Source organism: Trachinotus anak, unplaced genomic scaffold (genome assembly GCF_046630095.1).
Source record: "Trachinotus anak isolate AG129_WGS33_773 ecotype Australia unplaced genomic scaffold, CSIRO_AGI_Tana_v1 ptg000039l, whole genome shotgun sequence".
In the NCBI taxonomy this organism is placed as follows: domain Eukaryota; kingdom Metazoa; phylum Chordata; class Actinopteri; order Carangiformes; family Carangidae; genus Trachinotus; species Trachinotus anak.
Window position 1 is genome coordinate 2967225 of NW_027273890.1, and position 24603 is coordinate 2991827.

General features: G+C 39.2%; 2 protein-coding genes across 2 annotated transcripts in view; both read right to left on the bottom strand.

Annotated features, from left to right (window-relative positions):
* The window catches only part of LOC139614912 (polycystin-1-like protein 2), a 32908-nt gene extending 19809 nt beyond the window's left edge, over window positions 1-13099 (bottom strand). The window contains exons 1-21 of the mRNA XM_071472586.1: window positions 12990-13099; window positions 10758-10987; window positions 10382-10572; window positions 9230-9373; window positions 8933-9075; window positions 8655-8805; window positions 7287-7476; window positions 6757-6892; window positions 6491-6638; window positions 5999-6358; window positions 5712-5854; window positions 5420-5602; window positions 4086-4223; window positions 3711-3857; window positions 3242-3366; window positions 2855-2975; window positions 2619-2750; window positions 1420-1533; window positions 1205-1319; window positions 921-1111; window positions 603-833 (exon numbers count right to left, since the gene is read on the bottom strand). Of these exons, the coding sequence (XP_071328687.1) occupies window positions 603-833; window positions 921-1111; window positions 1205-1319; window positions 1420-1533; window positions 2619-2750; window positions 2855-2975; window positions 3242-3366; window positions 3711-3857; window positions 4086-4223; window positions 5420-5602; window positions 5712-5854; window positions 5999-6358; window positions 6491-6638; window positions 6757-6892; window positions 7287-7476; window positions 8655-8805; window positions 8933-9075; window positions 9230-9275 (2814 nt within the window). The 5' untranslated portion in view covers window positions 9276-9373; window positions 10382-10572; window positions 10758-10987; window positions 12990-13099. The remainder of the gene's footprint in view (window positions 1-602; window positions 834-920; window positions 1112-1204; window positions 1320-1419; window positions 1534-2618; window positions 2751-2854; window positions 2976-3241; window positions 3367-3710; window positions 3858-4085; window positions 4224-5419; window positions 5603-5711; window positions 5855-5998; window positions 6359-6490; window positions 6639-6756; window positions 6893-7286; window positions 7477-8654; window positions 8806-8932; window positions 9076-9229; window positions 9374-10381; window positions 10573-10757; window positions 10988-12989) is intronic.
* An 823-nt stretch (window positions 13100-13922) lies between these two features.
* Window positions 13923-23529, bottom strand: LOC139614914 (polycystin-1-like protein 2). The gene is made up of 4 exons (XM_071472591.1): window positions 18606-23529; window positions 17235-17393; window positions 16952-17140; window positions 13923-14383 (listed from the first exon to the last, which is right to left on the bottom strand). The coding sequence occupies exons 1-4, from the start codon at window positions 18922-18924 to the stop codon at window positions 14259-14261; spliced, it is 792 nt and encodes a 263-aa protein (XP_071328692.1). The 5' UTR covers window positions 18925-23529; the 3' UTR covers window positions 13923-14258.
* Window positions 23530-24603: the final 1074 nt, after the last annotated feature.

Sequence of the window (24603 nt, forward strand, 5' to 3'; positions counted from 1 at the left end):
ATTGACTGAAGGGAAATTTGGGCACAACAAAACAAAGAGAGAAAATTTGTTTTTAAAGAAATGTTAAAAGGGCTATTTGTAAGTTTTCATTGCCGCCGAACGTGGTTTCTTGCTATGTAAGGGAGGCGGTGGTTGTTGCTTAACTACAGCTTCAGTCAACATCGTCTTCATAATACAAGAGGTTATGATACGTCCTCTGAGCAGCGCTACATCATCAGGGCACACTGGAGGCTACAGTGAGTCGCTATTGGAAAATGACGAGACAAGTCATGGCTAGCTGGTTAGCATGCTAACTTCAGTAGAAGAGAAAATGTGATAGAGACAAGAGTTGACATTGGCGTTGCTTTCCACCACTGCAGACAGCTCTGGCTGAGTAAAGGAATGACATCTGATGCTGAGCTCATAACGTTTCCTCTACACTGGTAAGTAAACAGCTGTTAATGCTAACATTAGCTATGTAGCAATAAAAAACCTACAAATAGCTCCTTTAAGAGTACTAGGAAATATTTTCTTGTAAGACGTGTGATGTAACTGGGAAACAGACCACATTTTGCGTATTGTTTATCTGTGTCTTATAGTCTGATGATGGAGATGCACGGTACCTTGGCTGTATCTTGGAGGTCTTTTCGTCGTGCCCAGACAAGCACCAAGAGATAAGCCACAAAGAGCGCCCCCACGAAGCACACAACCACAGGATTCTCTGCAAAGGTCCCAAACAGCTCAGCTGAGCGTGACGGGTCGACAAGGTTGGGGGTGACGAAGAAAGAGCTCCCAAAGAAGGAGAGGTGGTTGCAGAGGCACTGGGTGACCAAATGTGTGGTCTGAGCACCAACCTGGAAAGACAGCAGCCTTCACTGTTATTAAAGTTTAGATGACGTGTTACTGTAAGCCCGACAGGCAGACTGGAATGCTGTACTTACCCTACATCCTTTTTTGCTCCACTCTAGTAATGATTCATCCCAAAATTTGCATGCAGCAGTGATGGAGGTGATTGATAAAGTGGCATTGATGGATTTTATACCCGGACCTACAATGGGCCTCACTACAAGATAGTGCACTCCTGTGTTTCCCTTGAAAATCTTTGGGTCTAGTAGCCACATGTATCTCTCCTCTGTATCAGACAAACACAAAAATACTTAGGTCATGCAGCAGGGTATTAAAGATTAAAACAGTGTTTGCACCACTGACCAAAGGGATTTATTACCTTCTGTAGCTCCCTGTTGAGGCATCTCTGTCATTGCTATATTATTAGTTTCAGTGGGGTAGTCCATATAGCCAAGGAACAGTTTGAAGGGTAATGGATCCTTTGAAGGCACAATCTTTAAAAGGTAGTATATAACACGGGTGCAGCAAAATTATTTTTTTTATTAAAGTACTCGTTACATGGCTCAGAAGTGGAGATAAAACATATTAGGGTACCTTTAAGACCAGCGTAGAGTCAGCTGAAGGGACATCTATGACCGTTGTGCTGAAGTTCCCCAGGTCCAAAACTGAGGCGTTCACCTGCTCTCCAACAGGCCTCGGCAGCAGGATCTTTGTGTCAGATAACATGTCAGAAAACAGATACAGATATTCATTCAGATTTTGTTTTATACTTTTAGCAATGCACAATGTGAAACCAAGCAGGTAGTACATCATTTATAGTCTCTCAGCTTGAAATAATTCTTCGCTCATAAACTGGATCATATCAGCCTAACTTTAATTAACAGCTGTGCATCAGGCTCAAATGTGCATGTGTTTGGTCATTCACAGTCATTAAGTTGCAGCTTAATGTCTTAAAACCTTGTTTTCCCTCTAGTGGATGTGTGTTCACGGTACTAACTGCAGTTACAGATAAGGAATCTCTATTTTAATGTGTGTGAGTGGTTAGTTAGCTACATGTTAAGTCCAAAACAACAACATATCAGACTTTCACAGTACTATCTTTAAAAAAAAGAGTACGGTGAACACAGTTGTCATGTGGAGATAAAAATATAAAAGGTCCTACAATTATTCATGGAGCTGTGCGTTTCAAGTTCAGTGCACCACAGTCTCCATCACTGCTAATTTACAATCTGCATAAATTAAAAAAAAACTGTATAGGCCTTTTAATCATAACCACTTGCACGAGAGCAGTTCTAGGTGTGCACCTCTTACGTTGAATCAGTCACGGCAGATTGAACACGTTAAGTACCAGCTGCCTGCTGCATTAAAGCTACTTAACAAAAAACTTCTTTCAACTCAGTTCATAAGCAGGTGACATGCTTAATTTAATATACTGTAAATCGTCACTGTGGGTTCTACAAACATTTAATCAATAAAAAAATGTTATCGAGAGTTTGTGATTACATTTTGTATCAATTAATTTATTTCTTTTTTCATTCATGAAAGTGGTTTCGGACATGCAAGGTTTCTGCCTGCCACTGACCAAATGCTCATCCACCATATAATATCAGGCTTATCATTTCGCAGAGTGCTCCTTCTGATATAGGCTTTCTCAACACATTGTCTTGTTGCAGCTGAAGTGTGTTTTTCTTAACAGAAGACAGAGATTTGTCCCCACAGAGAACATGCTCTCAGCAGGACGGCACAGTAGCTTATAGAAAAGTGCTCAGGTGCTGCACTGTTGCTGCACTGACCTCAATATCCTCACTCAAATTCTCCACATGGATACTTGAGCCATCTCTTGTTGTGAGGGATAGAGAACCAATCAGGCCACTTATGTTTCCTCTCTCACTCCAGGAAAATGGATTTGTATCTAAACTCAGCATCTGCAAATCATTCAAAGAGAAAAAAAAAACAGGTTTAAACCTCACTATCAAGACGACACTGAGAAAAACTAGGATCTGACACGTCACCACTCCTACTAATTTACTCTTATATCCACTGGTTCTTCTGAAGGAAATATGCTGGAGGGTAGTTCTGGAAGAGTAAATTTGGGGCCGGAACTGTTGGAAAGACTTATGGGCTGCGTGTGCAAACTTCCCGGTGTCACTCTGTAAGAAAATATACAGAGAAATGTAATCTGTTAATTAGTGAACTTCAAACTTGCTTGTAGGTGGATTTTGTTATGTTTAGACAGAGCCTGCTCCGCTCTTTCCCCCTGTTTTCTGTCTTTATGCTAAGCTAAAATAACCAGCTTTACCATACATTTACATACAGAGATGAGAGTGGCATCAGTCCTGTCATCCAACAAGTGTATCTGAACTATTGCTTTGTCTGTTTACTTCATGGCTTGTATAGTAGCTGTGGTAGAACTTACCTATTGACAAAAATGCTAATATTGGCGTGTTCGATAATAATTGGCCCCTTGTCAACATCTTTAAACATCAGTAGTGCACTCTGTGTATTTTCCAGGGCATCAAGAAGGGCATCAGAGATTTTTTTCTGCAAAAGATAACACACAGCTGCTTATTTTTGTTACTTATTTGCAAATTCAGATTTTTAGAATCTGAATTTTAGATGAATATTCTAGGGAAGATGAGTGGTCAAACTCCTGGTCACTATACTCATCATTCCTGACATTATAGCCCAAGTAGTAAGTGACAGACCATCATATATTCCACAGACACTCACTTTGTGCACTGAGAAAACTCAGTGACAGAAAACAGTTGTTGACCAGATGAGCCATAACAATTCACACATTCCGACAGTCAAATAATGTTTAAATCACCCGACCTTTCCTTGAGAAGAAACTGCATCAGCAGGGAGGTTAAGGTTAAACAACTCACACTGGAAGAATAGCTCAGGATGGTGCTTGTCCCTTCCACAATGCTGCTGGCTGCAAAGTGTATTTCTTGTATGTTTTCTTCACTTTTGTTTACATCCATGTGGAGGAGGGATGAACTGAGGTTGGCAAATAATAATGACGCCTCTTCCTGCAGATCAGAATCAATTCTCACAATCAGAGATAAACATTTTTTTAAGGTTTTTTTTCTAATCAAGGACATTCATACACATACAAATCACAAGGTCCGATAAAGGCAGCCTTATCCTCACAATGGCTATTCATCAACATAAAGCAGTACACCTCAGTTCATACAGTGATAAATGATTGATTCCTCCTTCCAACGTCCTGTTTTAAATCAGTGTGGGGTTAACAGTACCTGAGCAGAGGAGCTGAGTTCAGTGCCTTCCTGGATGAGAGCAGTAAGCCCTCTGGCTGTCACCTGAACTTCTCCTGGAGCGTTGTTGGGAACCTCTGCTACTGAGTCAATCATTATGCCCAGCATCTGCTCACGAAGCTTCAACAGACGAAAGTATTCACAAGCATTTCTGATTCATTTTGTTTTATTTGGTTTCATATATATTAAGAAACAATATTAAATTTGTTGTTTCCAGTGCCAAGGCTCAGTGGCTCTCTTGACATTCTACTTGGGGCCACACCCACAAGTCACATTTTCTGCATTTAAAAAGACATAGTGGCTCAACAACCACTCAGCCTACAATTTAGAGATATTTACTGGAGATATTTACTCTTATTAGTCCTGACTGCACACAGCTTTCCAAGCACTGACGAGAGGTTTGCCAAAAGCGTTTAATCTGGTTCTACCTTTGCTGCAACACAAGGCCCTCCATTGTCCAATCAATTCCATGCAAGTATACATTCTTCTTTGACTATTCAGATTACTTGGTAACTTGAACATTCACTAAGATGAATGAGAAGAGCAGGACATCAATGTAACATCAGAAAGAAATTAGACTCTGACGATGCTAACGTTCGACAGATGTTAAACTTTGCTTGGAAATTAAAATCAAGTTGACATCAAAATCCAATCACACACAAAGCCTTTAGCCAATCACTTGTAAGCTGTCAAACTTATTATTCTTATTATTCTTATAAAATTATTCTCTCTCTCTGCTCTGATCCAGCTGTTATTTCAGCACCGCAATCATTTCGTGACCCACCTCCATCCCTGCACCACCTCAACCATGGATGCCAGACTATCTCCAATCAAATCATGTGATCAGAAGTCTCCCTTTCATCAAGACGTTCCCAGCCTCCCACTCCTGACCACCATCACCCCCTGCGTCTAGGCTCCAGGGGGAAGATTCCTCTAACTAGAAGGACCTTAAGCCTATGGGGTGCTTCCATGGTGACTCCTGCCAGGGTCTAAGCACCAAAGTCTATTCTTTCTGTTCTCAATAAATTTCCTTTTACCTAAATGTCTCATACTCTTTTTGGTATCTTATTAGTCTCTCCTGATTGAACTGCTCAATGTTCTCATCAATCTGTGGAGACGGAGGTAAATTTGAGTCTTTTAAGGAAGGAAAATGCTATAGCTGCATTACTTTTGTGGTAAAATGGTCCATTAATTTTAATAGCTGTAATAGTCAATGATTTATAATATTTGACAGGCAGCAAGCACACAACAGGCTGCATCAATGTAGATTCAATACTTTATTACTAATTCAGTCATATTACTCTATCTGGGTTTACCTTTTGTCTGTCATCTTTTTGTGATCCATCAGATTGTCTATTCATTTTGTTGGACACAGATCTGACGAGTTGTCCCATGGTTTCTCCTGACAGGAGGCCTTGTTTCTTCAGCAGAGCCACAGCAACATCCAGTGATGCCTCAAGACCATCTACTGAAGAGCTGGAGTCTTCTATGTCCTTCACCTGAGAAGAAAAAGCCATTTTCTTACAGTAGCGTAACAGAGACGCAGAGCATTACCCTACGTCTTGTTCTGTCGACATACTCATTCTCATCTTTATGTTTTTGACCAACCTGCACAGTTATAGTGGTTGTAGCTACGACTCTCTCATGCTTTGCAGTTGCAGTGATTATCAACTCATAGTTGGAACGGAGGTCACCAAGGGGAAGGAAGATGGATTTCACTTCGTTACCCCTGCTGCAACGCAGATATCTACCTGACAATTCAAACAAGATAATGAGTTGGATTATTAGATTTCTCAGAATATACTATGAATCATTATGTAAGGACTAAAAACAGTAAGACACTGTAATTTACATGTTAAAGTAAGATATATCAGTCAGATACGTTGAGCACTTACCCTTAGTCTTAAGACAATAGTGACATTCAGAACAGGGATTTTCAGTCGTGCAAGTTATACTGAAAGGAATAAGGATTGTTCCATTTGATGGGAATATGCTACATGAGAGGCTAGCAGCATTTATGGTGGTTGATGGTGAAGTTGTAACCCTGGTAGTAGCAGTAGTGGCAGATGTAGTGGTGATAGTGGTGCTGCTGCTCGTGCCAGATGTTGTAGTAGCAGAACCAACAGTTTCTCCTGAGCTTCCTCCAGATCTGGATGTCTTAACATTGGAACCTGCTTGTTTGGTGGTAGGAGACAGATCCTCTGTAGATGACGATGTCTTTATGGTGTATTTTGTGAAAAGTGGTTCATCCCTCCCTTTGGTATAAAAATTAAAAGGACAATGCGTAATTAGTAAGTGCAAGTGAAAGACAAACAACATAAAATCATTCCTTTAAATTGAGATAGTACTGAGAAGCTTAAATGTTGTTTTATTCACTGTATACACACCATAAGTTACCACCACAGTAACATCCTGACCCTTAGACTCGGCCAGTGTAAGATACTTAAGTTGTACAGTATATTTCGTCCCACCATTGCGTTTCTCTATTAGTGGCCTTTTCAGTGCGTCTTTGTAGCAGCTCTTTGTCTCTTCGTCCTGCAAATAATTTAACATGCAAATCCATTAAGTCGATGGCAGATTGGTTCTTTTACATCATTTAATGGTATCTGATTTTTCTTTCCTAAACAAGTCAGAATAAATGTATTAGACTTACCGGCCAGTTTGCCTCATCATCTGGGTCCTCAATGTTCCACACAACATTTGAACATATGTCATTTCTCTTACACTCCATTTCAATTTTTGCATCTTTTTTCTTCTTTTCTGGGTCACAGCCTTCAGTACAACTGAGACTGTGTACATAGATCATTTGGTCAACACACAACTAGTATGTTTACATCTCAAAAAAGCCATTAGCCATAATAAGCCATAGTAAAACCATTTGGGGTATAATGCAAACTATTCAAACTGTGCTCCTGATCAACAATTTATCTGCTTGATCTGGTCATTTATGATAAGGTATGTTAAAAAAATGTAAAACTTGATGTTGAAATAACACCTTTTGTTCTAAAATAGGTGAGATATGCAAACCCCTTTACAAAATAGTCTAAGTAACAATATTTTATTGTCAATAGTTTCACCTCGTTGACAGATTTCTAATGTAAGAAAATGACACTCAGTCAGATAGGACACACAGATGAGTCCTCTTTGTGATCAGAGAATATGATTTTCAAAAAGATCAAGTACCTTATCCAAGGCTCTCTGTCAGGCTCAGGAGTTAGGGTGATGCATATGGATTCAGTTTCTTCCACATCATTATCAATTTTGTCTATCACATTGAAATGATACTTGTTAAAATGAAATGGATCTGGTAGGCAGCTCCCTTGAACGATGTGAACCAATGTCTCAAATTCTCCCTGGCAATTACAGGGACGTTCTGTGGATCAACAAGGAAAGTCATTATACTGCTGCAATTCACAGGCTGATAGAAAGCATTTAAGACTCACGTTCAGTTCGTAAAACGTTCACATGGTTATGGATCCTGACTCTAATCAGCAAATATAAGAACCCAAAAAATTATTTCAGAAATTATTTGTCATGGATGTAGTTAATGACTTTTTGTATCACGATAGAACCAAACATCTAAACATGTGTTGGTTCACCAGAGACATTACTGTTGGCTTAGCAGAAGGTATTTGTACTGTGGAGTTACAGGTTATATTAAAAAAAAAAGCCCTGGTCACAACTAGCACTGTGCAGAATTTAGCCTGCACTGGATGCTCAGACTTTAAGCTAACGTAGCTCAGCTAACTCTGTCCTTATTGAATCAGCATTATTCAAGATGGTGTTACTTTTGTTAAACAAACACACTGGGTGGTCGTCATTGTAAAAGCCTTTTCTCTTGGAAAGTTTAAAATGAAGGAGACAATGTGGAAGTGAAAAGTTATATAAAGATACACAGCCAAAACTAACGTTAAAGATACGACTACTAAAGATACTCAGTCATACAAGGTTGTGCTGGAATAGAATCTGAGAAAATCTGATCTTACATTTGCATTACTTACATTACTCAAAATCAACTCAGCTGGAGCTAATTTTTTGCCTTAGACATGTAGCTTTAGCCTCAGTGTGATCTCATGATTTGTAGCCATCTATTGCACATTCAAGATCAGTTTTTACAGGATTCTCCTCATTTTAAAATGACTCAGCTGGAAACATTGAAAAATCAGCAATTGAGAGAAATTGGCTTAATTAGCTAGCTCGCTACAGCTCATAGAAACTGTAATTCCAGCTGGCAAAATTGACAATCGCAGGCTAGAAATGAGAAACCTGTGTTTGTCTTATCTTTGCCTGAAATCAGAGATGCGTTGTTTAAAAAAATTAATTGGAATTTTAAGTTGTAAATCTGTGACCATTATCTCAACATCTCGACAGGTGTAGCAACCTTAATACTGTAAATAAAGCAAGCAGGGATTATTAAATTCCTTTGCATGTAATGTTCTGTGCTCATTTCCAGCTCAACCAACACGTCTAACATGTCAAGACATAGGCTAAACATTTCATTCTTGGTCCGACTGAGTTGAAGAAGTTGAAATAGAAAAGCTTGATTCTTACTGCATGCCCACTGGTATCGTTTGCGCAGGTCTGTTAGTCTGGATGCGTCTCTTATGGAAAGCTTGATAATGTTCAATTTGCTGGACACTGACGTCGAAGGTGTTACAACGATTTTCAATGAAGATCTGACAACTCTAATATGCTTCTTTCTCTGAAAATGAACAATAGGTTTTATAAATTAAACAGTATGTTGCAAGATGGGAAGTATTCTTCAGTAAAATATCACCCTACACTACTACCAATATAACTACTGAGTAAAAAAAACCAAAACATTTTACCGGTCTCTTGTTAAAGCTCAACCAATTATCATTATGACCATTTAGTTTAAAGACTTCATCCTTGCCACAGGAAGCAAGCATATCCACATCCACTTCCAGAAATGAGAAGACATTTCTTGCTCTGAGTTTCACTTGTACAGTTCCTGTAGCAAAACACTCAGTTCAACACTGCTTAAACAAGAGAAATGTGAATGAAATATGCTCAACATTCTTTATCCAGCTTGTTTCTGATAGTTGTGTCAAGTGTTTAAGAAATCATTGTCTTACTGTGGAACTCTGCCCCTGTTTTTGCCATACCTTGAACTGGGTGTCCGAAATGAAAGATTCCCCTCCTCGCATTCATTTCTCTGGTTTCATAGAATGAGCTGCCGTTGTTTCCTGTCAGGGAGAAGAGGAGTAGCACAGGCGCTCCCCCTTCAAGGGAAACGTCAACTGTAATATCTGAGGAGCCAAGACAGTCATCCCTCTCCGTTAACACAGATGCCTGAAGCCCAGCCACTTTCTCCAAAACACAGGCCTGCAGTATATGAAGAATTACAAAACTGTGAGAAAATATCACTTGTGAGTGAAACTTTTCACAACAGATATCATTTTATAACAAGCCATCAAGGTCTTTAAAAAGACACTAATAAATGGTTATTGGTCTAAAATCTGAAACCTTCAGCTTTTACTGAAGTATTGTGAGTGTTCATAACCTGGCAACCCAATATTTTTATCTTCACACAATAACATGGTATTAGTAAATGCCAAAATATTAATCAGCAACATATCAATTGAGGAAGAAGAAGACTGGCAAACATGACTGTAAGCAATGCGAGTTTTAACATTTTTAAAAAATTGGCTTTGCAATTGTTGAATCAAGGGGGGAAATGCATTCAGCACATTTGTTAGGCCTCAGGAATTTACATAATGAGTTTTGGTTTGAAACAAGACGAATCAACAGAGTTCCTGTAATGTTCATATTCTAAAACTGTGACATGGCTGTTTATGTCCTATGATCCAAAAAAAAAAAAAAAAACATCTCAGGCAGCATCTTAAGTTTCATTCTGATTAAACTTAGATCACTGATTCATTTGTGCACCATGTTCCACCGTTTAAATGTTTAACACTGATTAGCCTAATGGAGACACCAAGATTAAAGGTTAGAATTTTAAACTCAATGTTGAAATTCAGGGGGTCGGTGCATCCACCGTGTTCTGGTGTTTGCAGATATGTCACTAATTGTCTGGTGTGATGCTGTAATTAAAGGTTAAATTTAATTTCTAATTAGGAAAGACTTTAACCCCAATGACTTCCTTAATCAAATAATCAAATTGTTAACTTCAGACTTTATATTTCATATGCCACAACCACCATCATAACAAAAACATGAAGGAAAGATGTATCAGGTTACTTCTCATTGCATCATTGACAGTAGACAACATGTTTGTGTGTTTGTGGTTGATTTACCTGCAGGTCTGTGGACACTTCAGGGAACGTCACCGTGTTGGATGCATAAAGGATCAGCTGGTGGCAGCCAGGCCCGAGCTGCGTCACCATCTCCGCAGTCACTGTGATGTTGTGGGGAACATTTCCTCTGACCACAGATTGACCGGACAACACCATTCGATCACTCTGGATTCTGTAGGTCACATTTGAACCTCCAGAAATAAAAGCCAAAAGAGAAACACACTTACATCACTGAACAAGAGTTGAAATTCAAACATTACACCTGGGAAAAAATAAATAAAACACCAACACCAGAACCTGTTACTTTCAAACAGTAATATCAAATTTGACAGGATGAATTATAATTATGTTATACTTTCATCATCTTGATACCTACCTGCTTCTACTTCCAGTTGAATTTGAAATGCTTCTCCATACAGGGCTTTGCAGTTGGTTGCACGAAAAAACAGGTTTCCAGCATAGCAACCGATGACACGGAGCTCTGTGACAGGCTGGAGGATGCTAACTGTTCTCTGAGCTGTAATGTGTGCATCATTGCTGCTGCATTCAACTGCCACAACAAATGAACTTGGATAAGTATATTTATGTATCACACTGCGCTCCAACCTGAGAAAAAGCACATAAAGAAACATTTTACAGTTTCTCTTGCTTTTCGGACAAAAAGCATTCATTCAGCTTCCATACTGTATTCCACACACAAACCAGAACAATTAATTTGGAGATACAAATATGGAGATGCATGAATAATTAAAGACTTAGGTGTCTAATTTTGTGGCAGAAGCCCACTGGCTGTTGATATGGTCTAATTAAAGATAATACGCTGCAGGCGTTTCTCACGTGATAATGAATAGTTAATTTAATAAAAGTACAATTTCAGAACTGAACAAGGATTTCTCCACAGAAATCTGAGGAAAAACACTTCTTCACATCATCTTAAATGATAAGAAAATGTGTCCTCTAATCTGTCTCAGTGGCCTTTTTTTAAATCAATTCCATGTGCATAAAAATAACAAGTCTGAACTAGAAATGTGTTTGTTGTTTCTTAAACAGCGATGATGTGATGATGATGAAGAAAACTCTGCTGACACCGTCTTGCTTGTATATAAAGAGGTATATTACAAAGAAGTCCAGCATCAAATCAAGCACTCGAGATTGCCTGAGAGAGGAGTCGAAGCCAATGTGAATCTCCTCTGAATAACTACTCTAACTCCCCGTCTATATAAGCTGGTTGTTTTCGTGAACCTAAGGTAAAACATATGGTTCCTAACTTACAGAAAAAGGGCTTCCTTACATAAGATGGGTGAGTCTTCAATCTCTCATCCACACCTAGACCTTTTGACCTAGAAACCCCTAGACACGACCCCTAAATCTTTTTGCCCTAGAGCCTTCTGGCTAAGGCCATTAAATCTTTTTGACCAGGGGACTCCTAGCTAAACATACCAAATCCATAAATTCACATAACATAACATACAGAACTTCAGATACTACATGTTATTCCTGAGGTGTCAGGTTATTTAACAGAACTGCATGAAAAATGAAAGAAGCATGTGATCTGGAAACATTATCAAACAAGTGATAAAACTTCAAAAACTGACTTACAGCATACTTGGATTCTTGTATGTTTCTGATTTATGATGATATTTCTCTGTCATAAGTATTCTATTTCTACTTTGTGACTTAATACACATTTATTTACGTTTACAGTCTATTGTAGCAGCTCAATACCGTCGTCGTGCTGCTACCCCCATGGATATGATGAGTCTCATTAGTGTTTTCTTTATAGTACATCAATTATGAACTGTGCCTTTAATTCTGCACAAACACTCTTGTGACTGTAAGGTAAATGCCAAAATTTTAAACTCAAAAATGTAAACATCTGCAAAAGGGCTGCGGATATGCATCAGTTAAAAAAACAAAGATAAACAATGTCAGCAAAGAGGTTCGGTGGTTAAAAGTTGAACCTAATCAAAAAGGATAAGATGGACCTACAGTATATAAAGTATATGTATTGTATATAATATATAGAGTGACATATATTAATTGGCCTCCATGCAACATTCTTCTCTAAGTTCTATGGAGTGGATGGCATTTTCTTTATTCCCTAAAGCTTGTGTATTTGGTTAAAGTGGTGTTCTAACAAACTAATATTTCCCTTTGTTAAGTTGGGGGACTTGTGGGTGACACATAATAAAAAAAGAAAGGTCAAAATCGAAGCAACAGAGGCAGAGATATCTTGACTTTTAGTCTCAAATCTGTGGCGAGTTTCAAAATACTGGATCCCACGGTCCCCATAATTCTACTCATGTGCATCTTTTGTTGGACTTTCCCTGACTGTTAAATGCTTGTGCCTGTCACCCTCCTTGTCTACACTTTGTAACACATTCGATCTGTTATAAAGTTGAAGTCTTGAGTTAAACCATCACATCATCAAGGTTATAATTTGACAAAGATCCTTCAGAGCTGCAGAAGTCAATATGTAGGCTTTCACAGGCTGAGGAGTGCTCCTTGTTAAGAGTAACCTTGATGTGGAAAATCAGTCGAGTGTTGATTGAATTTTTAAAATTTCATTTTGAACCCACACAGTCAGTTTGTGAATGTTAATACTCACTCCACTGGGCTGTCCAGATAAATAACACGGCCATCTCCGGTGCTCAGCCTGCAGATAGGTTTATCCCATGACAAATGTAAGAGCCACTTGATGCTGATGGTGACGTCATTAAAAACAGCAGCCACAGTGCTCAGAGACAGTGTGAGTGCTGGGGGGGAGAAAATGACCAGAAATGTAGCAAAGTGCTTGTAACCAACTGGGTTTCCAAATAACAAACAGGCACATACTCCCAACATCTCAGCAGAGAGCAGAGAGGCACAGACACAACCAGAATATGAAATACAGCTGTGAGATCTGTCCCTTTTACATTCTGTTTGTATGTGTTCCTTATTTTCCTCTTCATTTGCTCCGTGCAACAGTCTGCTGAATAAATCAATTTCAGTCACTGTCGTCCTTGTCAGATCTGAAATGGTTTGTTCTCATTGTTTTTACTTTCACAAACCAATCAGCACACAGGGTCTAGCTGAAAAAGTAAAGTAATATTTCCTTGAGGGGTTTAAAGGCTTTCACATTCATTCACATTTCAAGGCTATAATACAGTAACTCATAATGATATAAAATGAGTGTAGAATGGTTAAGTAACAATAAAATAAATAAAGACAAATAAAAGTAATAGATTAGTCCACTGTAAGCCCAAGTAGAGACTGTATTCAAACATGACTCCATAGAAGTTGTCTGTGAATCATGTCACACAAACAACATTTTAAAGCATGTATTTGTGTTTATATGTTGGTTAAAAAAGACCTTTTTCTCTCAGCAGACATTTTGACTTATTATATATTTTATAATTATCAATGGCTCTGTTCTGTTCACACCAAACCATGACAGTGTGATGGTGAGTGTGTGTCCGTCCCCCTGTTTTTTATGTGCATTTGGGCTTTAACAAAAACAAAAAACAAATTTGGAAAAAAAGTTCAAATATTGCAACAAAGTTTTTACACCTGGCCAAAGTGAAAATGCTGATGTATTGATGAAAACAAAACGCAAGAAAATGCAACAGGCTTAGTGATTTGTTATTGAAACCATTGAATAGACATTCTCACTTTTTGTGTGAATCTCTACAAATCCTCTCTTTTTGTAGCATCTGGTGCCATCAGTGGTTCTTTATATTAGTTTATCTCTATTGGCTCCTTCAATGCTTTTTGAAAAGAGTGGTTATACTGTATAAAGGGGAGGAATGAGAAACAATCAGACTTGCTTGTTATCTAGTCGATGTAGAAAGTACAATTTTCCCCTTGAGAGATTCTGAATTGAATTGGTTGATTAGAATTAGTGTGACCGACCATCTTTGCAGTGGTAATCCACAGACAGGTAGCTCCCCAGCTGAGGACAGGGTTCACTGATAGAGTTCACAACTTCAGCCATCTGGCAAACCTGGCGGCCGCGGCAGTGGGCTGGAAGACACACGGACACACAGCAACGACAATCACTTCATGCGAAGTTTTAGAATTCACTACCTCACTCTAGTGTTCCTGTGATGAAGGTTTGTGGTCAGACAACAATGTGATAATCAACCAGCACTCCTGCAAATAACAACATAAAGTCATCAGCATTCATCATCATCATCATCATCATCATCATCATCATCATCATCATAAATGGGCTGCACTTGTGCCGTGTCTCTAACACAAGCACAGACCAAAGCACTTCACACCCACAAACACTCACGCAGGCTCTGTCCTTCATGTTCAAGGACATTCTGCTGATGTGCAGACAGGACGAGCTGAGGAAACTGTGGACAACCTGTTTGACCCCCTGAACCACAGCCATCAAGTCATCTGGAGCGTTACATAGAGGCCTATATTTCTTAACATTACAGTGTCCTGTATTTTGGTGTGTGTGTTATGTGTATGATGTGAAATTCATAAATGTAAAATCAGTTGGGGGCAGCACGATGGTTTAGAAAACATTTAATGCGTGTGTGGGACATGTGAGCTGAGGGTTTTTGTTTGCTCTGTCATGCTGCATAGGTTTCCATTTGCAAACTATCAAGGATGTTTGTGCGGTACTGGATTAGAAAACTCATTTCCACAATTTCATAATAGCTCATATATGGGCATTTTCTCATTTTAGAATAAAGCAGTTTTGTGGAGTTAATTAAGAGGTGATTTTGTATGCAACACACATCCTTTCATTGCATATGTTTTTTTTTGTTTGTTTGTTTTTTTACCACAGGCAGAGAGAAATGATCTGTGTGTGTCCAAAAACATCAACTGAGGTTACAGGTTGAATTGAAAAGGGCAGAATTCAACTCACACAATTAAATGTTAAAACTAACATCACGCTTTTTGCCTGTAAAGGGCAGTGGTGCACTCATTTAGGTTCTTTTCTTCATAACATCAGTATGTATGAAAATCCTGCTCTTCACATTGTTGCAACCTTAATGCAGAAACTGACATTAGAGATGGCTGCAGTGTAAACTGAGCTTCACATCTCACAATCTTTGTCAATAGAGGAGTTAATCAGTGTTATTCTTGATCAGCTGCACAGGTGACTCTGCACCTTTTTTATTTTTTCTCTGCACAATTATAAGCACAACAATGTGACAGGAGTCTGCTCCTCTATCAGCTGTCACTCATCAAGAGAGTTAAAGTTAAGAATCTCAAGTTAAACCTGAGAGTCTGGAGTGAATTAGTCAGTTAGGCTAAAAGGTGAGACACGTCGTATGACCCTGAGATACTGTAGGCCACAGGGCAACAGCAGTAAGACTATCTAAGCCAGTAAATGCATTTTAAAGTGTAAATATTAAGCTTTTCAGCTTGTAAATCAGTTAACAAGAGAACTGTGTGAGACATTTACTCATACAGTTTTATTGTTGTATATGTTCAATTTAAATTCTGTCCTTTTCTGCAAAAATGTTACTGATTTCAGATTCGGTGTGTGCACCTTCTAGTGTAGTCTGCCCGAGGACTTCCCATGATGCACTGAGGTCCTCTCCCCTCCCTCTCCACCTCCACCTCTTCTCTCCCACAGTTGTGTAATTCTCGCCTCTCTCCTCCTGTAAAGTCTGGATCTTTGATTGTCTGGTTCTGGTTCTGACGTTTCTCCTCACTGTCGCAGAGTGCTCGCTCATGGTGGGAACTGTCTGGTCTCTGTAATCAGTATTATAAGAGTATGGCCTAGACCTGCTCTGAATGATAAGTTTGTTGAGATATTTGATGCTATATAAATAAAATGATCTTGACTCGACTTGCAGATGTTTCATGTACAGGTTTACTCTGAAAAGTTTAACACTGTGTTGTTTATTAATATGTGAGCAACAAGCAGTGGTGACATGAACAGTGTTGCCGACTATTGTCATAGAGCCAACGCCCATGATTAAATGTGTTACATGTTGCATCAGTTCACGGGTGTGAATGATGATGAACCTGTTTGTGTTTGTCTATATGTGTCAGCTCTGCTGATCTGTACAGTATGTGCTCTTCCTCTTACCCAGTGCATGCTGGGAAATGCTACAGTGCACTGAGACCTTGAACAGGATGAGCGAGTTTGGAAAATGATTGGATGGATAGTTATATGCATGAGTCAATATTTACTCAGAAATAGATGGTTATTATTTATGTATCTTTCAGGCTATTAAGCTTTTAAGCTTTTATAGTCTGACTTTTCCTCTGTCCTAATGGGCAGTTGTTCTTTTCAAATAAAGGTCTGCAGTGAGGCAATATGTGCTTTGTCCTTCAAAAGTGGATTCAACTTCATCAAAGTGGATTCATTTTTCATCCGTGCAGTGAGTCATGTGTGTTTGTCCTCCTATTTAGATTTATTCTCCTGTTGAGATTAAATGAGAGGAACTATTATAAAGCTTAGGGTGGTTATTGTGCACATCAGATCAGTTTACTGCCCTGGATTAGGTGATGGTATAACTGGTATACATCATTTCACTCATACATCATAACAAGTAAATCATAATGAAGTTATTTATGTTTTTATTGCACGCATAAAACTATGGGACCATGTTTTACCTGTAACTGAATCTCCAACATCCACCCAGCCACACTGATGCTGTGTGGATGCTGTTGGTGGGGAGCGTGGGGTCCGACAGTAATGAATGTTCTTACGACCGTAGAAGCCACCATGTATGATCAACACTTGACCAGAACCACACTGCAGAGTGGTGTCACGATCCGCACACACAATGGATCTCCCAGACTCTGGGAAGAATGCAAAAGAAACAAAGAGGTCAATCATCAGGCGGGGATTCAGTCAGATGTTTTGGTCAGAATCGGTGCGAGTGTCGGTACATACCGAACTGGCAGATAAAATGCAGTTTTTTGTTGCAGTCTGTTATGGCTTCCCATTGGAACCCGGAGTCTTTTAAGATGTGTCCACAAGCTGCCCCTGGCTGTGGGCTTGTCACCCAGTTTGAATAGGTGATATGTGAACCATCCAGCCAAGAGAGAGCACCTGAGGATTTCACAGACCACTGCTGATCACACGTACAGTTTGAGCTGAATAGATCTTTGTGGTAAGTAAGAGTTTGGATAAAAGTCTTCTCAACAATATAACCATGTGATTGTGTTAAAGGATACCACAATTATACCCGAACCTTCAGGTCCACTCCAACAGTCATTTTCTCTCACACTTAGGCTACATGTTAAATGAAATTGAATTCATAGGGTCAAATAATGAGGCTGAACATTTTCTGCATGTTTCTTCCCATGAACAAATCCGATCAGTTTACTGAAAACATATATGTCCTTCACTAAGGGACCATCGTAACTGCAGTTTGAACTGAATGAATCCCTAACATGTGGCTGCTGCTGTGAATACTCCCAGACTACAAAGCAGGACCTCATCTGTATAAAATCAGATGTGGAGGTGAATTATTGTGAAGCTGCTACCAAATCCTTCTGGTATAAAAAGACAACAGCTGAATAAACTCAATGAATACATTCATAATACACCAACTCAATGATCTGGATCTCTACAGAAAAAAATGTATGTTAAATTTAAATAATTATTTAGTTATTAGTTATTCCAAACAGTGCAACAGTTAATAGAAACACAATATATCCAACAATACAATCTATCCCATGTCAACAATAATTTTTCAGTATTTTTACAACTTTGAGATTGGAAGAATATTTCATTTATTGGACGAGAGGGTAATTCTGCCTGCCACTGGACACATTACACATGAACTTTTAATATAACAAGGAAGAAAAACTTTGTAGGTAGTTTTTTTTTTGTTTTTTGTTTTTTTTTACTTTGTAATTGCAAAAAAACATCATAGGTTGTAGGAACTAATTTCTCACTCCACTGAGGAAGTAAAAAGACTTTACCTCACTTGAAGAGCTGAGAGGGATGGATGGATGGATTAATGAACCGAAGATAGAGAGTAGGAGCTTTTTTTTCAAAACATGGGACAACATAGAATAAATTGGACACAACCTTGCTGATTTTTCCATAATTACAAGACTATTATCATTAATCACCACTGCTTAACTATATTCTCATTAATCATTTGACAGGTTAATCCAATATGCTCAAGGGAGGTCACATTAAAGACTGGAAATAAAAGTATTTAATCTGAGACTTTTTGCACCTTCAAACATCATGGTTTATGATTGAGCACACAGTAGCAGGTGTCTGTGTTTCACAGTTCTCCCTTCTTACCTTCAACAGTTGCAGAATCTGGCAGTTTTGGAGAGGCAGGAGGTGCTACTCCAAGCCACGTGTCTTTCTTGGGGTCCAGATGTCTCTGAAGGAAATGCTGAGTGTCTTCATCTGGGATAAATGCAAGGTGTCCTCCACTCTCCTCACACCAAGCTTGAGCACTGAGAAAAGGTTTCTGGTGACCCACAAACTCATAGCAGGAGCCTCCAAAGGCCCTCTGATGTTCTGGGCAGGGATCAGTAACCTGCGTCTCATCCTCAGCACATGACGGACAGCTGAGTGTCACCAGGATCAGTAGCTGCAGAATTATCCAGCACATCTTTTCTATTTCCACTTCAGAAACCAAACGTTTCTCTCACATCACTCTTTTCAACTTCTTGATTCTTTCATTGCAGGGTAAAAGTAAAGCCGTTTCACCTTCTCATCCAGTGCTCTCCCACAGACCCTGGTGACACCCTGCTTTTAAATGCCTCTGACACGCCCCTCTCTCACGCACCTTTCTGCAATCAGTGGAACATTGTTTACTTATCAGCCAGGCTTTCTCAAAAACCAATGAATGCATTGCCTTTGTACACAGACAGAGCTGCAACAAAGGGAAAAACCAGGTGGGAAGGTACTTGAGGTTACCAAAGCTTTACAACATGACTAACTATTTACATTTACATTTTAAATCAAACTGCTGGTTTACATGTTGAGTCACACTACAGTTTATTTTGCTGGAGATGCCAAATGACCCATCAATGAAGAAAAAAGGATCAAAAGTTAATTCTTCCATGAGATAAAACATTTGAAAATAAATACCAGGTGGCCAGAAATACTAATCCTGATTTCCTAAATCTATGAGTTTTTATTTTTTGTATGTTATAATTCAAGTGATATGTTTTATTTCCAGATTTAAATGGCTACAAATAACTAGACCTATTTTATATATTTTTTGAGTTATGTACTTACCTTAATTCCAAATGTTTCTAGCAAATCCGAAACCAGAGGAATAGTGATTTTAATCCATGGATGTAATTCATACCTTTAATCATGATAATCCTCCATTTCATTTGGTTGCCTGTCAACGATGTCATATCCCCTATGCGCATGCGTCAGCGTCGTAGTTCCCCTGATATTTTTCAATCAAGATTTTTTTTTTTTAAGCATTGGGTTGCTTGCCAGAAGTTCAAAATTGACTTTTATCCCGTCTTAAGCCACATTTTAAAATACAGTTTTATAAACTTGGTTGTTTTCAGCAATATATTTTAAGGATTTTCATCAGAAGTCTGGATCTTAAGTTATCAGAAAAAACAGCCAGGCTAATGGTAGCTCAGGTCCCATCCACTCTGAGATGCTGTGTGTCCACCAAAGAGCATCGGAGAATCACCAATTTCTAAAGTAAAACTGCTTTATTTGTTGTTTCTTTTAACCCGTGGTCCATTTGATGAAGCCTCTGCTGATGGCTGCTGTAAAAACCAGTAGGAAGAGACAGAGAGAAGGGGAATGACATTGCCTGCTTGGTGGATTAGTGGCTACATGGTGTGCCTGTAAAAACATCCTGAATGTCTGAAGCCAACAAAGAAACAAAGGTAAGGAGTCTCAGTTTCCAACCAGTCCAAAGTGTCTGTCAGCTGAGAGGCCTGGTTAATCACTGATTTTTAGAGGGACTGCTTTATTCGTTTCCTTCACCGGTATTTACCCTTTGGTTCGTTTGTTACAGAGGGGAGGACACCTCCGCGGATAATTCAGCTGCCGATAAAAAAAACTCCCGATTGTCTGAATCGTAAATTAGCACTTAGATTAGCAGTTTTAGCTCTCAACTCTTCCCTGATGTCCTGTGTCCACCATACAGCACCGATGAATCACAGATTTTTAAAGTGACACTGCTTTATTTGGTGTTTCTGCCGGTATTAATCCCCTCGTCTGTGTGATACAGAGAGGAAAACACCTCTGCGGATAATTCGGCTGCTGGTAAAAACCTCCTGAACGTTTGGTTCATAAATAAGGAGGTAGTTAGTTAGATTAGCAGTCTAAGCTCCCAACCCTTCCCCGATGTCCTAAATGTGAAATTGCCCTCAGTGTTTTTAATGGTTAAAATCACTGAGTCTGTTTATTTTGGAGAGGAGGAGACCTCTGTAGATAATTCCGCTCCAGGTAAAAAAATCCAAAAATCAAAATCCTCAATGGTGGTGAAGACAACAACTCCCATGATCCTACGCTATTTCATGACGTCACCCATGGCCCCTCTTGTTATTGTTTTGATTGAGAGACCCCTAGCGGCAGTTAAGTTACATACTGTGCGTAAAAAAAAACAAAAAAACAAACCTAACATGGGAATTTAACTGAACACAGGCATGTGTAATCTGTAAGTGGGTGCATGAGGGGAGAAGTGTGAGTGCATCGCTGAATGGTGCACACAGAAATCAAATACCAACACAAACCAAATGGGTGCTTCAGAGAGGAGAGAGGAACAGAACTGAACTCCAGCTTGGTTTTAAGAGGAGCACTGGCACACAGGGCCCAGGTGCTGATAACCCACACTCACCTCTAGTACCTGCAAAGAAGGCAGCCATACAAAGAAAGCAACGGGTTCGCAGGGTATAGACGGTCGTCACACTGTGTAATATCTGTCAGTCCTAGCATGTCAGTTACTATTTGTAATGTTTTACAAATGTAAGAGAAAATACACGGTTCTAAAACAGAATCCCTAAAATGAAAGTCAGTATATTGATAACTATGTTTAATTCAAATTGCAATATCAAGGAAAAGAAATGTGTTTCTATTACCTGTATTATATTTCATCTTCTCTCTGTCTCTCCAACAGACGTACAGTGTTCCCTAACATTATATCCAGCTTGTCCCAGTATTTTTCTCCATCTCTGCTGTTACATTGCACTTGGAAAAAGAGGAATATCTCCTCCAAAAGATCTCCCACAGTCTCTCCAGCGTTAAACTTGCATGGATCAATTGGAGCGCGAAAGGCAGTGGTTTGACTGTGCCATTGATTGCACAGCAGGTCTGAACTCACCCAAATGGCAAAGAATCCTATGCTACTGGCTTACAAAAAGCTGTTGATGCTTTTCGATCCAAGAGGCACAATAATTAAAAGAGAAGTGATGACAAGAATGGACTCTAGTTTGGATGTTACTTTTAGAAGAGCTTACATGGACATAGATTTGGGGATTGACAGCAGAGTGATGTCCACACCAGTGTCCTGCTGTTGCTTTATTGTCTCTACCAATATGTTTAACCATCTCATAGAATCTGGCCATTTTAACTCCCCTCTGTGTTACTGGTTAGACTTGACAGATATGTGTGTTTTCTGCAAAATGTTGCTTATTATTATTGTAAAGAGTGAAAGATGGGATATGAGGGACTTTGATCTTGCAACTTCCAGCTTCAAACTGCATTCACCTCTGCATTTTCACCACCTACAGCCTGGCAGCAGCAGGATACAGTTTGGCATGAGGTGTGAGTCGGTGGTGAATCTGAAACAGGATGACTGATCACAGAGATAGGACCCAAATGCAAGACTTGAGACACTCGGTAGGTTAAAATAACAGTCTTTATTCAGTAAACAGGTTCAGTGCACTGAAAAGCAGTTCAACAAGATGACAGATACAGACTAAAGGGCAAAGTCCAGAAACAGAGACAGAGAGAACCCCCCCACCGCCCCCCCCTAAGGCCTAAACCCTGAACCCTCACAGACTTGTGAGTGCGAGGGGCTGCAAGGGTTAAAAATGGTATAAAGAGGAATAGTACAGCACTTTGTGACATATCCCCTTGTTACCTATGACGACACCAAAACATGTTGCATACAGTTGTGGGTCATTTCCTCCTCTCGCTCCATCACAGGGCAAATAACTACACACGGTTCTGGCTCCGAATCACCACTGAGCTCTGTGTTTATAGATGTAAACTTCTTATTTCTTGTAATGTTAACATTACAAGAAAATAGAGTCAGAGCCAGATATTTCCCTCGGGGGTTGGTAGAGATCAAAAATGGATCAATCAGACTGTGGTGTGATTATGTCACCATCATGCCCCCATGTTTCTCAAATGTTATATTGTTTTAAGAAGATATACAGATCAAAATAATTAATTAAATATTATCCTGCTAATGTAGAAACCTCTGAATCAAGTGACAGTGAATGTGTTTGGATGGGCGGTTCTTGAGAAAAAGAAAAACGGTAAATGACGTCCAGTGAGGGCTGGTAGGATGCAGCCACATGACCAGCGTCATCAGTTACAACTGCAGCTTAAACACGGCTGTGTCTGGTCAAAGCATGGATTCCCTAGAAAACAAGCTGCAGAGAGCGAAGCCTCTCACAGTACAACAGCAACGCACCATCACTTAAAACATCCCGGAGCGTTGTGTTTGAGAAGCAGCGATAGTGAGACAGCACTTTTTATCCCCACCCATGCCTCATATATTAGGATTATTAACAGATGGGACAAGCAATTTATGCACCATGTATGTTATGGTGATGTAAAGTTTTACCATGTATTATCTAAGGTTGTTATTCTGCCGTTTGTATATTTTCTGTTCTAACCAATGCTACAGGCTGTTATTAATAATTTCCTTACTTCACTGATGAAATTAATCACTTTTAAATTTTAATTGGAGTTCCTTGCTGCAAATACTGATTCTCCAGTTCAGAGAATAGGTTTGCTATGACACACAGTGATTAAATGAATCTACACTCACTTGCCAATCAATTAAATACATCTCCAGAAATAACTAATGCAGTATAATACAACAGGCCTGCAGTGAACCCCCCTCTGTGAGGATGAAAATGATCTTTACTGAATCTGTGTGAGAGGGGGCTGATTTATTTTAACGGTCATTTGAGGCTGTAATTTGCAGATGTGGACAGAGTGAACAGCTCCATTCCCCGAGTCAAAGTATAGATACTCCTGGTAAAATATTCCTCTGATACAAGTGAAAGTTGTTTGCTCAGTTTTTTACTTGAGTTAAAGTACTGGAGTACATGCTTTTAAAAATACTTAAGTATTCAAAATTATGTCAACGCATTGTCATATTGTTCCACAGTGCATTTACAGAAACTAATGACTCTAAGACAACCTACTGAATGCACTGACTTACTGTAGAACCTGTGGAATAAACAGCTTGTCGAATATGCTACAAAGCCTGTAGAAATCATAAAAACACAACAGAATCAACAAAAGAACAGCCAACTACTACGCGCTGTCTAGTTTATCTGGAGTTAAATAAACTTTACCTTGACATGCCTTCTCAAAGTAGACAGCAAAATCTTGGTCATTGCAGCAAACATTTTAAACTAAAGTAATCTTCCTTTATTTCTGAAATTTCAAACATGGACTTCAGATAAGGTCGTGGAGAGCTGCTGAAGAACTGCAAACTTCAAACTGAGCGGCTCAAACATGCAGCAGCGCAGCATGACTGACAGTGTAGGACCTGACTGACCGGTTTTCCTCCTGTGAGCAGTACAATGTATGGGCTGTCAAAGTCTGATAGATCCAAAGGTCCGCTTCCAAATAAGAGTACTTCACAGAGGACTTTGTGGTGCTGTTTAATTGTACTGGGTTATACTGACAGGGATTCCTTTTGAATTTGTGGTCCAGTATTTGCTGATCAGGTATCTGACAAAAACGATCTATTATCATCATTGATATCAAAACACAGCTCTGACTTCTGAACTGTTAAATCCTAACAGTAAAAAAGTTCTTTGCCGCCCTAAAAATATGAGATATGTTTCTGACATTTATATTGGAAACTAAAATGAAAATGCAAATATTCTTCATTTACTGTTGCCAAGGATGTGTCACTGTAAAGTCTGGCTGTCAGTATTGTGGACAAAGCGATGATTTTCATCTTTTACCAGATAATTTAAAAATGATTATTATCATTATTCTTAAATGTCTCATAATGACACAGTGCAACTGCATGAGGGGCATGAGAAGGTGACTGGGCTGCTCCTCAGAGAGCTCACCCACAGGGCGGCTGTCTCACTCCATCACCTTCTTCTCTGGC

Coding starts and splice junctions, on each gene's coding strand:
- LOC139614914 (XM_071472591.1), bottom strand. CDS start 18,924: ATGTGCTGGATAATTCTGCAGCTACTGATCCTGGTGACACTCAGCTGT. Junction 17,394..18,605: donor AGATTCTGCAACTGTTGAAG/GTAAGAAGGGAG, acceptor TGAAATCCTCAG/GTGCTCTCTCTTGGCTGGAT. Junction 17,141..17,234: donor GCATTTTATCTGCCAGTTCG/GTATGTACCGAC, acceptor CATTCTTCCCAG/AGTCTGGGAGATCCATTGTG.